General features: G+C 44.0%; 1 protein-coding gene across 1 annotated transcript in view; it reads left to right on the forward strand.

Moving 5' to 3' along the window:
- The window catches only part of LOC119858195 (ovostatin-like), a 52850-nt gene that overhangs the window by 11844 nt on the left and 26412 nt on the right, over window positions 1-14594 (forward strand). Inside the window, exons 7-16 of the mRNA XM_038408214.2 lie at window positions 1979-2147; window positions 3480-3564; window positions 6518-6632; window positions 8407-8521; window positions 8797-8906; window positions 9716-9874; window positions 11199-11423; window positions 12047-12104; window positions 13120-13265; window positions 13714-13863. Of these exons, the coding sequence (XP_038264142.1) occupies window positions 1979-2147; window positions 3480-3564; window positions 6518-6632; window positions 8407-8521; window positions 8797-8906; window positions 9716-9874; window positions 11199-11423; window positions 12047-12104; window positions 13120-13265; window positions 13714-13863 (1332 nt within the window). The remainder of the gene's footprint in view (window positions 1-1978; window positions 2148-3479; window positions 3565-6517; window positions 6633-8406; window positions 8522-8796; window positions 8907-9715; window positions 9875-11198; window positions 11424-12046; window positions 12105-13119; window positions 13266-13713; window positions 13864-14594) is intronic.

Here is a 14594-nt window from a genome sequence, read left to right on the forward strand (position 1 = left end):
TTGGGAGAAAGTATTTAATAGAAAAATGTGAATGATAAGTGGGAATAATTTAACAACACCTTACTAGATGCCCCAAAATCCACAATTGAAGAAGAAGATCATGCTGGTTAAAAAGCTGACCTGATTTAGAAGAGAGAAAAGGATAATAAGAAGGAATTTTTAAAATATATTGGGCACAAAAAGAATCCTCACAATTGTATCGGTCCATTACTAGATGGAAATGATATAATTATAAATAATAATGCAGAAAAGATGGAAATGTTTAATAAATATTTCTGTTCCATATTTGGGGAAAAAAGAGATGACACAAGTCTCATTGTATGACACCACTTTTTCCATTTGACTAATATTTCTTGAGGATGTTAAACAGAAGCTATAAAGTTAGACATTTTTAAATCAGCAGGTCCAGATAACTTGTACTGAAGAGCTTTAAAAGAACTGGCTGAGGATCTTGCTGGACTATTAATGTCTTGGAGCACTGGTGAAGTTCCAGAAGACTGGAAGAAAGCTAATGTTCCAATTTTTACAAAGGGTAAAAAGGACAACCTGGGTTATTATAGGCCTTTCAGCCTGACATCAATCCCAAACAAAATTATGTTAGGGATTAATTGAGTCCTGGCTGTTAAGGGACTTGACTAATGAAGAATTAAAGGAGGATAGTAAAATTAATGCAAATCAACATGGGCTTATGGATTATAGATTCTGTCAAACTAACTTGATATTTTTTTGATGAGATTAAAAGTTTGGTTTATAAAGGTAATACTGTTGATGTAATATATTTAGAATTCTGTAAGTTGTTTGACTTGGTACCACATACTATTTTGATTATAAAACTAGAGCAAAACAAAACTAACATGGCACACATTAAATGCATTAAAAACTGGCTAACTGATAGGTCTCAAAATGTAATTGTAAATAGGGAATCAACATCTAGCAGGTATGATTCCAATGACATGGAAGACAGCATAATATCATCACTGATAAAGTTTGCAAATGACACAAAAATTGGGGGAGTGATAAATAATGAAGATCATAGGTCACTGAATTGGAGTAATCATGATCACTTGATAAACTGGGCACAAGCAAACAATAGGTGTTTTAATACAGCTAAAGTTAAATATATATGTCTAGGATCAAAGAATGTAGGTCATACTTGCAGGACAGGGGACTCGGGGACTCTGTCCTGGGAAGCAGTGACTCTGATAAAGATTTGGGGATCGTGGTGGATAATCAGCTAAACATGAGTTTCCCGTGTGATGCTGTGGCAGTAGAGTTAATGCAATCCTAGGATGCATAAACAGAGGAATCTCCAGTAGGAGTAGAGAGATTATTTTATCTCTGTATTTGGCACTGGTATGACCACCGCTGGAATACTCTGTTCAGTTCTGGTGCCCACAATTCGGGGAAGGAGGTTAGCAACTGGAGAAAGTTCAAAGAAGAGCATCTAGAATGATTAGAGGATTAGAAATCCTGCCTTTTAGTGTTAGATTCAAGGAGCTCAGCCTATTCATCTTAACAAAGAGAAGGTTCAGAGGTGAGTTGATTACAGTCTATAAGTATCAACACAGGGAACAAATATTTAATAATGGGCTCTTCAGTCTAGCAGACAAAAAGTATAACATGATCCAATGGCTGGAAGCTGAAGCTAGATAAATTCAGACTGTAAATAACGTGTAAATTTTTAACCATGTGAGTAATTAACTGTTTGGTCAATTTACCAAGGACCATGGGAGATTCTCCATCACTGGCAATTTTAAAATCATGATTTGATGTTTTTCTAAAAGATCTGCTCTGGGGAGAATTTTGGGTAAGTTCTATGGCCTGCGTTATACAGGAGGTCAGACTAGATGATTACAATGATCCTTTCCAGCCTTGGAATCTGTGAATCTATGAAATGTAAAAGAAGGAAGAAAAAAAAGTGGGAGGACCTTGAAAAAGATGATAAAAGCATCTGTATTTATCTCCCCACACCTACTAGGATCCCCAGCACAATCGGATCTTTCAGTGGCTAGATGTAACATCCAATAATGCCATTGTCCAGCTCTCATTCCCGTTAATCCAAGAACCAATCCTGGGGAGTTATGAAATCATCGTTGAGAAGATGTCAGGTGACAAAACGTATCATTGGTTCACTGTGGAGGAATATGGTAAGCACCTGCAGTGGATCTAATCTGCATTAGTTAATTATGTCTTATATGGCCAAGTCCCACAGCCTGAGTCTGTGACAGGCTGTTTGTCAAACCCAGGCATGAGGCAGTGCAGACCTTATAGACTGTATAAAATGATTTTTCTTATTGAACTCACTGGTTAAGACAGGTAAGCCAAGGCATGGAAGCAGGGAGGAGAGACTGAGGCCAATGGGGAGATGGATAAGTAGTGGGTATCTTGATAGATACTAAGGAATGTGGCCTACTGATCAGAGCAGAAGGCCGGGGGTCAGAAGTCTGGGTTCTTTTTCTGGCTTTGTCACTAAGTTGCTGTGTAACTTTGGTCAAGTCATGTCACCTCTTTGTGCACCAGTTTCTCCATCTGTACAATGGGAAATAATATTAAGTTAAACCTCATATCACCGGGTGAGATTGGTATTGCATGTAAGGCATATACTGTGTTCTAGAAGTCTAAAGCTATTATTCAATAGAATATATTAAATTAGAATATATTATTATTTAATAGAATATCTGGCAGCTGTGGTGGACTGCAAAGTAAACAGTGTGGAAGGATACTGTGGGCAGATAGAAAAATAAAAGCTACCAATGCCTGATGATCTGTCTAGTATCTGTCATTTTACATATGGAACAACTCCCTTGATTTATTTTCTTCTTATGAATTTGCCATCCCTCATCTTACCACTGGGACTTTCACCTGTCTCCTGTGAGCTCGTTGGGCAGAGCTTTGACAATCTCAAGCTTCCTGTGTTAGCAGGGAGAGCTCCTTTCCCACCCACTCCTTCAGAAAACTCTGTTTCCAACCTACTGGGGTGTCCACTTCCCTTGGGACACTATACTCCTAACTTTCCTAATGGAGTAGTGCAGGCTAGTGGATCAGCACTGCCCTGAAAACCAGGAAATGTTGGTTCTATTCTCAGGTCTGCCACAGTCCTGCTGGGTTACCTTGGGCAAGTCACTTTAATCTTTCTGTGCCTCAGTTTCCATACCTGTAAAATGAGGATTGTGACACTGATCTCCTTTGTTAAGTGCTTGGAGATCTACAGATGAATATGCTATATGAGTATTATAATAATAGTAATAATACAGCTCCTTGTAAAGACAAATTTTCATACTATTAAATCTAAATTTTCCTTTTCTAAAAACATCATTCCCTTACTCTTAATTATACCTGTCTGTATCCCTCTAAACAATTAATCTCTCTCTTTGGTGTTCATACCCCTCAAATGCTGGTGCAGTTAGGTTTCTCTGTTTCTTCTTCCCGCCTCACACCTAAGGTGTCACTTAGCAATGATATTTACCTTGCATTTGCAGTGTTGCCAAAGTTTGAAGTGACGATCAACGCACCAAAGAGGATCTCTTTCTTGGATCAAGAACTCAAAGTGAATGTTTGTGCTGTGTGAGTATCAAGCGGGAAAGAGTGTAAATTCATACAAGCAGGTTTCAGAGAAGCAATATTGTGGATGGAGCACAAGACTGGGAGACAGGAACTCTTGAATTCTAACCCTGACCCTGCTAATGATTCACTTTGTGACCTACAGCAAGCCACTTAACCCCTGCATCTGACTTTCACTCTCTATAACATGATCATAATATTCACCTGCATTATGCAGCTGGGGCTGTGAGGATAATGTTTGCCCAGTAGTTTGAAGACACAAAACAATATATTTATACTAGGTATTGTTTTTTTTATCACTATAGAGATATAGGAAGGGGAGAGAAAGGAAAGAAAGAGGATAGGAGAGGTACGTAGGTTAATAAATTAAGATGTCTAGCATTAAGGTCCCTGTGTATTTCACTGTCACGGATTCACAGGATCTGTGCTACACCCCATTTTTAAACAATCTCTTGGAGAAACCCCTTCAATGTGCACTCTTCCTTCAGGAGAGGCCCTGCCGCCTCACCACCTCCAAGATTGAGCCTCTGGGCTCCAGCACTCCTGCTTTACCCCGTAAGCTCTGCCCAACGAGTCCAACTGAGACAGACTCCTAGTCAGAGATTTGTACGCTCCAGAGACCAGTGCATCTCAGCAAGTATCTGCAGTGACACCAGACAGCCTTTTCAACACAGAGTAGGTTTTATTAGGCAACTGGGACAGAGTATCAGAATTCTTTATGCTGGTACAGAGAAATGAAAGCTCAGGCTATATCTACACTAAAGACCTTACAGCAACACAGCTGTACCAATGCAGCTGCGCTGCTGAACGATCTCCCGTATAGCCTCTCTATGCTGACAGGAGAGAGCTCTCCCGCCGGTGTAATTAAACCACTCCCAACGAGCGGCGACAGCTATGTTGGCAGGAGAGTGTCTCCTGCTGATGTAGTGCTGTCCACACCGGTGCTTATGTTGGTAAAACTTATATCACTTATGGGTGTGTTTTTCACACCCCTGCATGACATAGGTTTTACCAACAAAAGTGCTAGTGCAGACATAGCCTAAAACATAGTCCATCTGGCCAAGCCAGCCAATTAGCTAGCCAAGCTGCTGTGGAATCCATTTCTGGCTTTGGCTTTCTGTGCCTTTCCCAGGTGAGAGCAGTTCAGCCTCTCCCAAAAATCAAGTCTTTATCCCCTGCCTGTCACCTCTCAGTCCTTGTTCTGGAGCTGGCAAGCTGGCCTCTGCTTAGCTTCCCTGCTGAGAGATGTTGGGCGGGGGTGGGGGAGTGGAAGGGGAACCTCTTTCCTCTTGTTCTTTGATTACTAGGTGTTGATGTTCTGGAGGTTTGAGAGGGGTAGCTGTGTTAGTCTGTACCAGCAAAAACAACGAGGAGTCCTTGTGGCACTTTAGAGACAAACACATTTTTTTGGGCATAAGCTTTCATGGGCTAAACCCACTTCATCAGATGCATGGAGTGAAAAATACAGTAAGCAGTATAAATATTACAGCACATGAAAAGATGGGAGTTGCCTTACCAAGTGGGGGTCAGTGCTAACCAGGTCAATTCAGTTAAGGTAGAAGTGGCCTATTCTCAACAGTTGACAAGAAGGGGTGAATATCAAGAGAGGGAAAATTACTTTTGTAGTGCTAACGAGGCCAATGCAATCAAGGTGGCCCATTTCCAACAGTTGACAAGAAGGTGTGAGAATCAGCAGAGGGAAAATTACTTTTTGTAATGACCCATCCACTCCCAGTCTTTATTCAGGCCTAATTTGATGGTGTCCAGTTTGCAAATTAATTACAGTTCTACAGTTTCTCTTTGAAGTCTGTTTTTGAGGGTTTTTTTGTTGAAGAATTACCACTTTTAAATCTGTTAGTGAGTGTCCAGGGAGATTGAAGTGTTCTGGAGGTTTCCATTGTCTTCTCCAATTTCCCATTGATATGGGTCAGTCTCTGCCAGTCCTTTAATGACCCATATGGTTCATACCAGATGGCTAGGTGACATGCACCTCATGTTTCCTGCACGGCTACAAGAATAGATTTAACCCTTTAGCCCTCACTGGGTAGCAATGCCATGTACGGGGGAAACTATGGCACACATGGGATTAATAATAAGATATTACAGAAAATTCCCATTTCATCACTTGCAGGGCCAAGGGAAAAGTGTCATGTAACCCTGTGTAAGAGTGCCTAATATGTACCTTCATGGGACATATCTTGTCCTGGGTAGGGTTGCCAGGTATCTGGTTTTTGACCGGAATGCCTGGTCGAAAAGGGACCCTGGCGGCTCCAGTCAGCACCACTGACTGGTCTGTCAAAGTCTGGTCAGCAGTGCAGTGGGGCTAAGGCAGGCTTCCTGCCTGTCCTGGCTCTGCGCAGCTCCCAGAGGCAGCCAGCATGTGCAGGGGTGATCAGGGAAGCTCTGCTCGCTGCACCGCCCTGAGTGCCGCCCCTACAGTTCCCATTGTCTGGGAACCTTGCCAATGGGAGCTGCGGGGGTAGTGCCTGCAGGCACAGGCAGCACACAGAGCCACCTGGCCGCCCCCTACTTCACCCTGAACCCCTCATTTCTAGCCCCACCCTAGAGCCCTCACCCCGTCCCATACCCCAACCCCCTGCCCCAGCCCAGTGGAAGTGAGTGAGGGTTGGGGAGAGCAAGTGACAAAGGGAGGACAGATGGAGTGAGTGGGGGTGGGGCCTCAGAGAAGGAGCAGGGCAGTAGTGAGGCAGGGGTATTCAGTTTTGTGCGATTAGAAAATTGGCAACCCTAGTCCTGTGTAAGGCAGTAATGAAATTTCCATGAGAAGCAGGGAATGAAGAGGGAAATATGTCTGAAGCCTGAGTCCAGCAGAACTAGCCTTATCTGGATTTTAGCTTTTAGTCCATATTGTATTACAGCCTATACTGGTTTCCTGACAGCCCTGGCAACTGTGATCTTGTGAGCTGATTCATTTTTGTGTTTCCTCCTTCTCTAGCTACACCTATGGCCAGCCTGTGCAGGGGAGAGTCCAACTCAGTGTGTGCAGAGAACACTATAACGAAAAGTGTAACGAGACCCCCAAAGGATTCTGTGAAGCTGTTACTGCACAAGTATGATAGGGGCCTGCACTGCTTGCCCTTCTTTTCTTACAAATGTTATCATCCAGGACATTACATGGTGCCTGGAGGTTTTATTGGCTCCCTTTCCTATTTCTTGGGATGGGACTAGAGGCGCTGTCAGAGGAAGGCATGTTTTCACCAATATCTCATTGGCATAGTTGGAGACCTTTTGATGGGAAGGTTTTTTTAATACACTGTGGATGAATTTGGCCAATTATGTATGGGAGCCACAGATAAGTGGGTTCGACAGGGAGTGCAGTGACTGTGCAGCAAATGCAATGACTATTCTACATTTGCAGCCTCAGACACTATAGCCTATTTCACTGAGTGGGGCACTTTGGCCAGGACACTGGGTTTTTTTCTTCAGCAAAGAGTATGAATCTACAACACTCTATCCCAGGAATAGGTGTGCTAGCAGCTGAATTGTGTTTTACCAGATTTAACACCAAAACTGTTAGCCTGTAGATTCAAAGGGAAATAATCCCATTTCAGGGAAGAGGGTAGGAGAAAAGTAGCCACCTCTTCTCTTTGATAAACAGATCTTTATTGCTCTTGTTTATGTATTGAATACAACCTGCAAAGGGTATAAAACATTGGCCTTGTGCCTTTTTGTTTTTTGTTTTATGAACTTTATGATGTGTAAGGAAGGCCAACAAGGTGTGATTTCTTTTTTGTTCTTTTCACCTAAAACATTTTTTCTGCATCTTCTCTCTTTCCCTTTCTCTTTTTTAAAAAAACTTTAGATATTCAGATTTTATCTGCCCTGGGAGATTTCATCAAGGAAGAGAGAACTAATATAATTCTGTCATTACATGAGTCGAGAGAACGAAACTGAGGGTGGAAGGGATTTGCAATCAGACTATTAAAACATTTTAGGCCAGATCCTTAACTGGTGTGAATTGTTGTAGCTACATTAAAATCAGTTGGGTTTACTCACATGCTTTAAAGTTAAGCATGTGCATAAGTACTTTGCTGAATCAGGGCTAGAGTACCCAGCACCTTGCAGGATTGAACCTTTTCTGAGTAAACTAAGGGCTTGGCTACATGGGAAGATATTCCAGAATAGCTATTCCTAATTAACTCTGTGTGGACACCTTTATTCTGGACCAAAGCCTGATCTACTCTTACAAGATAGGTTGGCCCAGCTATACTGCTCAGAATGTGAAAAATCCACACTCCTGAGATGCATAGTTAAATCCTCCAGTGTGGACAGAAGAACTTTTTCATTGACCTCTCCGAGAGGTAGATTAACTGCACTAATATGAGAACCCCTCCGATTACCATGGATAGTGTCCATGCCAAAGTGAAACAGCAGTGCAGCTGTGCTGCAGTAGCATTTCAAGTGTAGACAAGGCCTCAGAGTGCCCTACTCCAAATTAGCTTAATTAATTTTAGATTAAATTAATTTAAAATAAGGCCATATTCCAGGATAAAAGTATCTATGCATGGAGTTAATCATGTATAGGTAAGTCTAAAATATCACACAAGAAGTATGTTTTGAGAGGGGACCAGAAGACATAGAGGAGCAGGTCAGGAAGGGAGAAGATTTCAGGCAGAAGAAGGCAGAATAGTGGTGAAGGATTGGTTAGGTATGGAGCAAGAGAGAAGCAATAAGACAAGAGCAAAGAGGTAGGTGAGGGAGATGAGAGCAGGGTTGCTAAGGTCTGAAGAGCTTTACAGATGACATCAAAGAGCAGTTGTTTCACCATTCAGAGACCTGGGCTCTTTCCCTATATGCTCACTGAGTGGTCCCTTCACTTTTCAGCTGGGGAAGGATGGCTGTATCACGAATGTCATCAACACCAAAACATTCAAGCTTTATCATCCCAGGATGTTCCGGTTCCTTGAAGTGGAGGCAATCCTCACAGAGGATGGAACAGGTAACACTGGTGGGAAAGGAGACCAGAATATGGCTGGGGTATGGGCGGGGGTTGCACGCTGAGTTTGAGAGGCCACTTTGAGAGCTGGTACTCTTTGATGGGAATCTCTGATGGCCAAGCATAAGACTCAGGTCACCATCAAGTACCATTTTATATGCATAATTATCCCCTCCAAGGTGCTGGAGCCTGCATTTGATCATTCAGTGCAACTTTCTTTAAAACCATATCTTCCCCCCAGCTCTGATTCTTATCTCTTCTTCTGCACCCTTCTTCAGGTGTGCAGATTATAGGTGCTGAATACATTTCCATCTACCAGGCAAGGGAGAGAATGTGGTTTAAGAACATGGACATGTACTACAAAAGAGGAATTCCTTACTATGGAGAGGTATGACAGCAGACAGAGAATGTCCTGGGCAAACTCTGAAGTCGCAAAAATGATCTCCGTGATGCTGTAATGGCCATCCCCCTACTCCCAGTGGCAGGTTGCCTCGGTAACACCACATGATCATAGCCCCTAATGCACAGTTCTCCCATTGCATTAGGGGCTTTCAGAGAAGATGAGGAAACCTGTCTGGGTCATGGAGCCTTGCATTATCATGTGTGTGTGTGTGTGGGGCAAGGGTCTGTACAGTCAAAATGACATGAGCCCTGTGGGGACAAGGAAGAAAGAATTTATACTGGGGGGAAGGGTCTTTGTTAAGGCACAAGATCAGTTCCAAGTCCCCTAAGCACTGCAAGTTTGGCATCCTGCAAAGAACACCACCTTTGCAGCCATTCCATCCCAGCAGGCCCAGCAAGCAAGAGTCTGAGGTCAGGTCTGAGGAAGTGTTTATATACAGGATTAGGTATAAACCAGGTTACCCTGGTTTGTAACTAATCCTGTATATAAACACTTCCTTCTCTCCACAGCAGGAATATTCCTCCTGTCTTCCTTTGTCCCTCCTGTGAAGCTCCACAGGGAATTTCCTCTCCTTGCCCTTCACAGAACCCACACAAAATACTCTGACCAGTGCATGTGTTTTAAATATACTTGATTATTTGATGACAACACCTTCTGCTATTCACTGTAGCCTCCACACAAGTTGTCTTCAATACCGAAGGCTTTGAAGCCAACCTAACATATTAAGGGGAGTAAGTAGGGCTTTATCTGTCCTGTATGTTTGCTGAACACCTTGGACACCTTTATTTATTCAGATTCAGATGGAAAATGAGGAGGGCATCCCTGTTGCAAATGAGACCATCAAGCTACAGCTCAATGAGAAGCACATGGCTGACTATATCACAAATGAGAATGGCACTGCTCGGTTTTCCATCGACACCTCCGAATTCTTTGAGCCAAGTTTTAAGTTGAGAGTAAGTAACTGGGAGAACTAAGGGGAAAGGCTCTATTCCCCCAAAGGGTCATTCAGCTGGGGGAGGAGGGAGAAGCAAGCTGGTATTCTGATGGAAAATACTGTTCTGGGTGAGTTGCAATGTGTGGGAAAGTAGCTGGTCCCTCCAGTGACACCTGCATCCATGGGGAGGGTAGTAGAGAAGAAGGAAGAGGACCTCAGTGGGCTTGTTTTCATTTGGTCTTCCAGTCCTGATCCAGCAGCAACCTCAGATGTGGTTATCTAAAAGGATGACATGAGGACAATATTAATCAGAGAAAATGATAATCAACTCACTTTAATATGATGATTTCAGCTGTTTGGCTCTATCCCCCCACGGTGTATCCATATTCTAATTGTCTCCTCTCCCTGGGCACAGAGCTCTGCCTTCATTGGGATGAAATCTCCCCTCAGTGCCTGCAGCCCACGCTCCCAGCTCCAATCTTTCCAGCTTGCTCTGCAGTTTGGTACTGGCCCCTCCTGCCTCCTGTGATTTTGGTGTTGTCCCCAATTTGATTCTCGGTTAGGTTGCACCAAAGAAACTATAAAATGCTAAGTAGACATACAGGGGGCAGAGGATCTTGCTGGATTTTGTCACTTGGTCAAAAAGGCCTGTAGAAACCCCAAGAATGGCCTGGCTAGGGGGACAACTAGCAGACAGCATCAGTGCTTGGAGAGTGACTATGAAGTGGTGAGACTCAAGCAACCCCCAGTTCCTTCCTACCTTCTCCTCAGTGTAGAACCCCCTCCCTACCTCTTTGTCTTTCCACATCCCACCTGGATGCACTGACCTCCAAAACCAACTATTTGTTGTGCCGTTGCCTCTCTCGCTCCCTATTGGGCTGCTCCAGAGACACACACATCCCTTGACACATGCTCACTTTTCCCTGGCATGGGGAGAAGAGAGGTAGCAGCAAATCCAGTCTGTCTGGGACTGGTGCAGTGCCCGCTCTGCAGAGTCCCCTAACAGCTTATGCAGCCATAACCAGCACCACAAGGATGTCCAGTGACCTGTCTGTCTAGGCACACCAGAAGAGACGGGATGGGTTAAGGACTCCAGAGGGCTAGCACAGCATGCAGCCTAGCTGGACTGGACTTGCTGTGCAGGAATGTTTACACAAGCTCATACACAAAATATTGGTAGAGCTATTAGACTAAATAGCCTCTAAAGACCATTTCCCACTGCTGTACCCAGATTATCTTAGAGACAGCTGTGAAGAAACACTTCTGCCCCAGCTGCCCTTTGACTCTTGAATTTCCACTTCATGAAAGACTCTGTTTGCTTTTTTCTCTATGTCTCTTGTCAGGCTACATATGCAATAGATGACTGTAGAGACCTTAGCTGGATGGACACTTACGAATCTCAGACAACCTATTACATCCAGCGCTTCTACTCCCGCACCAATAGCTTTGTGAAGCTCGAGCAGGTCCCGGAGACGCTGAACTGTGGCCAGCAGAAGAGGATCATGGTGCACTACATTTTGAACGAAGAGGGATACAAGGATGCCACCAGTGTGAACTTCTACTATGTGGTAAATGTTGGGTGGCTGCTCTGCTTCCCTGAAAGCCTCTTTGCTTTTAACCTCGGTTGAGTATTGATCAAGTCAGAAATATGTAACTAGACAAGTCAGTGGTAAAAAATCAGAACCGAGCCATTATCTTGTCAATGGGTTCCACCAGGGCTCTGCCCATTTAAACTTGGAGCAAATTAAACATTGATCTCTAAAATCACATAGGGCACTGTGAGCACCAGTCAGTGGAGAGCATAAAATTACCACTAGGGGGACTATTCCTCAGTCCCTTGTGCTGCACAACTGCCACGCAGGATAGGCCAGGACAAGGGTCTCAGGGCTAGGGCAGGACCGAGGGGCATTGGCAGAGCTGTGAGGGGAGCCCAGGACTGGAATAGCAGAAGGAGGAAAGGAGCTACAGGGCAAGGCTGAGGGGCATTGATACAGCTGTGTGTGAGGAATGCGGGCACTAGCACAAGATCTGCCTGCAGCTACATCCAACTATCATGAGGCGATCCATCCCTCATTTTCGTGAGCACCAAACATTACAATCCTGATCATCACTAAATAATAGATATTTACTAGCCCACTGAAACAAATTTAACTTTCTCTGATCCGGTCTCATGGTATCTTTTTGTGCACAGGTGATGGCAAAAGGCAAAATTGTTCTGAATGGCCAACAGCAAGTCAGCATCAGAGGTGGTAAGTGCTGAGATGTTAGAAAACAAAGATGTGAACCCCAAAGCATAAGTATCTTGAGTGAAATGGGCAAAATTGAGAACAGCAGCTGGCTGGAATCTGTTTCCATGTGGTGTTAGTTACTAGACCTATCTCCGACATAAGCCATAATCACAGCATTATTAGCCCTGGAAGGAGGACTTTACTGCATATGTGGTCCATCCCCTGGCATCACAGCCAGATTAATCTTGTTGTTTCTAAATTGAATGATTATCTAGGAGTGATACTTGGTGTGAATTTGTACCTTTCTTTCTCTTTAATTTCTCCTCAAGGGGTGTTTGTAAACTGTTCACTATAACTCCTCATTATTCATAATTTGAAGTATGTGAATGATCACCTAAAATCACATGATATTGTTTCTGATTCCTGATTGGATGACTAACCTGTCTTTAGTAGTTGGTTGTCAACAGTAAGTTTGTGCATGTTTTACTCCTGGTGTAACAGAAACACCCATGTTGTGTGTTTCTCATGCCATCATCCTGCAGGTGCTGGTGTAATACACTAGGCTAGCGCAAATAAGGCTGTCTTCCTCTAATGATCATAACAGCCTGCTATTATACTATCTCAGCCAGCTAAAGGACCTCTCCTTTTGCTCAGGAGCTAGAGTCCTGGGCTGTTTGGTGCTGAAGATCCTGAGTTAAATCTCTGTGAACAGTATTCTCAGTGTGTGCCATGCTTGTAGCACTCATACACACATTTCCTACCCAGAAGTGAAGCTAATAGACTTCTTCTCCGACTACAGCTCACTTCACACTCTGCAAGATGCCTGGTGCTCATCATCTTAATGTTGGCATTTGCTATCTCACTGAGGGGAACAGTTTGAAGGCTAATGAGAGCTGGGTCTCCTCATAGCCAACTATCTCCTTTTAAAGAAGCTTTTAGCTTACAGGCAAAAATGTTAGTTCATCCACTAAAGCCATGATTCCTCCTGTCTCTTCTTTTGGCTTTTCCTACTACTGGCTTCATGTTCCTCCTGCAGCTCCTTATGGCACATTCTTCATCCTGCTGACTGGCAGTGAGAAGCTGGCTCCCACTGCCCAGATACTGGTCTACACTGTGCACCCTGGTGGTGAGCTGGTGGCCGATAGCACCAGACTCCAGATTGAGAAGTGCTTCAAGAACAAGGTGAGAGCTCCGCTTTCTCTTTGAGACCCACCTCAGCTTGCCACAGGCTCGGGGAACCGAGCAGATGTGATTCCAGCCCTGCACTCAGGCTTTCCTTCAAGGGCAGAGAGCAAAGAAAGTGCAAACACATTTGAACAAGTGAATGCCAATGTTGAAGAATAGCAGGGAGACAGGAGGGACATGGATTGATGTTCAAGCAGAGCGAGGACTGCCTGTGAAGTTGGGAAGAGAGAGGAGCAGGGATGCTTTGCAGGGCCTTTGAGGTCATGTCTGGCCCTAGAACAGGGACTCTGGGAGATTCTGTTTGATAGTGAGGCCTTTGCCCTGCAGAGAATAGAAGGAGGTTGTGGAGAAGAGTGAGAACCTATTCATCATCTCTCCATGAGATTGACATTTACACATTAAAATGATTCTCCTAAGGGGCTCTGATTTCTCTGCTCAATTCCAGGTCCAGCTGCAGTTCTCCAAGAATCAGGGGCTCCCAGGCTCTAACATCAGTCTCCACCTTGAGGCTGCTGCCAACTCCTACTGTGCCCTACGGGCTGTGGATCAGAGTGTCCTGCTCCTGAGACCTGAGCAAGAGCTGTCTGCTGACACTGTAAGCCTGCCACAAATCCTCTTCTCTCTCTACTCAGAGATGTGCAGAATATTGTGCTTCCCAAGGGGGTTTATAGCTTAACATGGTGGGGAAGTGCCAAGAAACAATTCTGAGTTCTGCTTCATTACTGTGCTTCCAAAGTTCCTCTCTCCAGTAGCCACATACTGGATGTAGATGAGTATGTACCTCCAGGCACAGAGAGAAATCTTCAATTGTGCTGTTGCTTATTGCAATATCTTTGTTACTTTTTTGCAACACGTGGCTATCTAGTCTCAGTTCATAGGTGGCCTACTGGACACAGAACTGGACAGGGAATCAAGACACCTGAGTTCTATTCCTGACCCTGCCACAGGTTTTCTGGGTGACCTTGGGCAAGTCTCAGTGCCTCTGTCTTCCCATCTGTACAATGGGCATAATGATATTGACCTCCCTTTGCAAAGCGCTTTGAGATCTACTGATGAAAAGCGCAGTATAAGTGCAAAGTATTACTGTTATTACATGGAAATACCAGAAATCTGCATTGTCAGGGCCACTTAATGCACTCAAAATTGGTATATAGTCTAGGGAAGTAAGTGATTATGTAAAATGGCATCTTCTTACTCAAGAAGGCTTGCTGGTTGGGCCTGATCCAACACATGTAGAAGTCATCTGAATCTTTCAATTAACTTCAGGGGGCTTTGAATCAAGATCGTTGTGCAGAAACATTCAGGTTCATATCTACTCACCTTAAT

The sequence above is a fragment of the Dermochelys coriacea genome, chromosome 1 (genome assembly GCF_009764565.3).
Source record: "Dermochelys coriacea isolate rDerCor1 chromosome 1, rDerCor1.pri.v4, whole genome shotgun sequence".
In the NCBI taxonomy this organism is placed as follows: Eukaryota; Metazoa; Chordata; order Testudines; family Dermochelyidae; genus Dermochelys; species Dermochelys coriacea.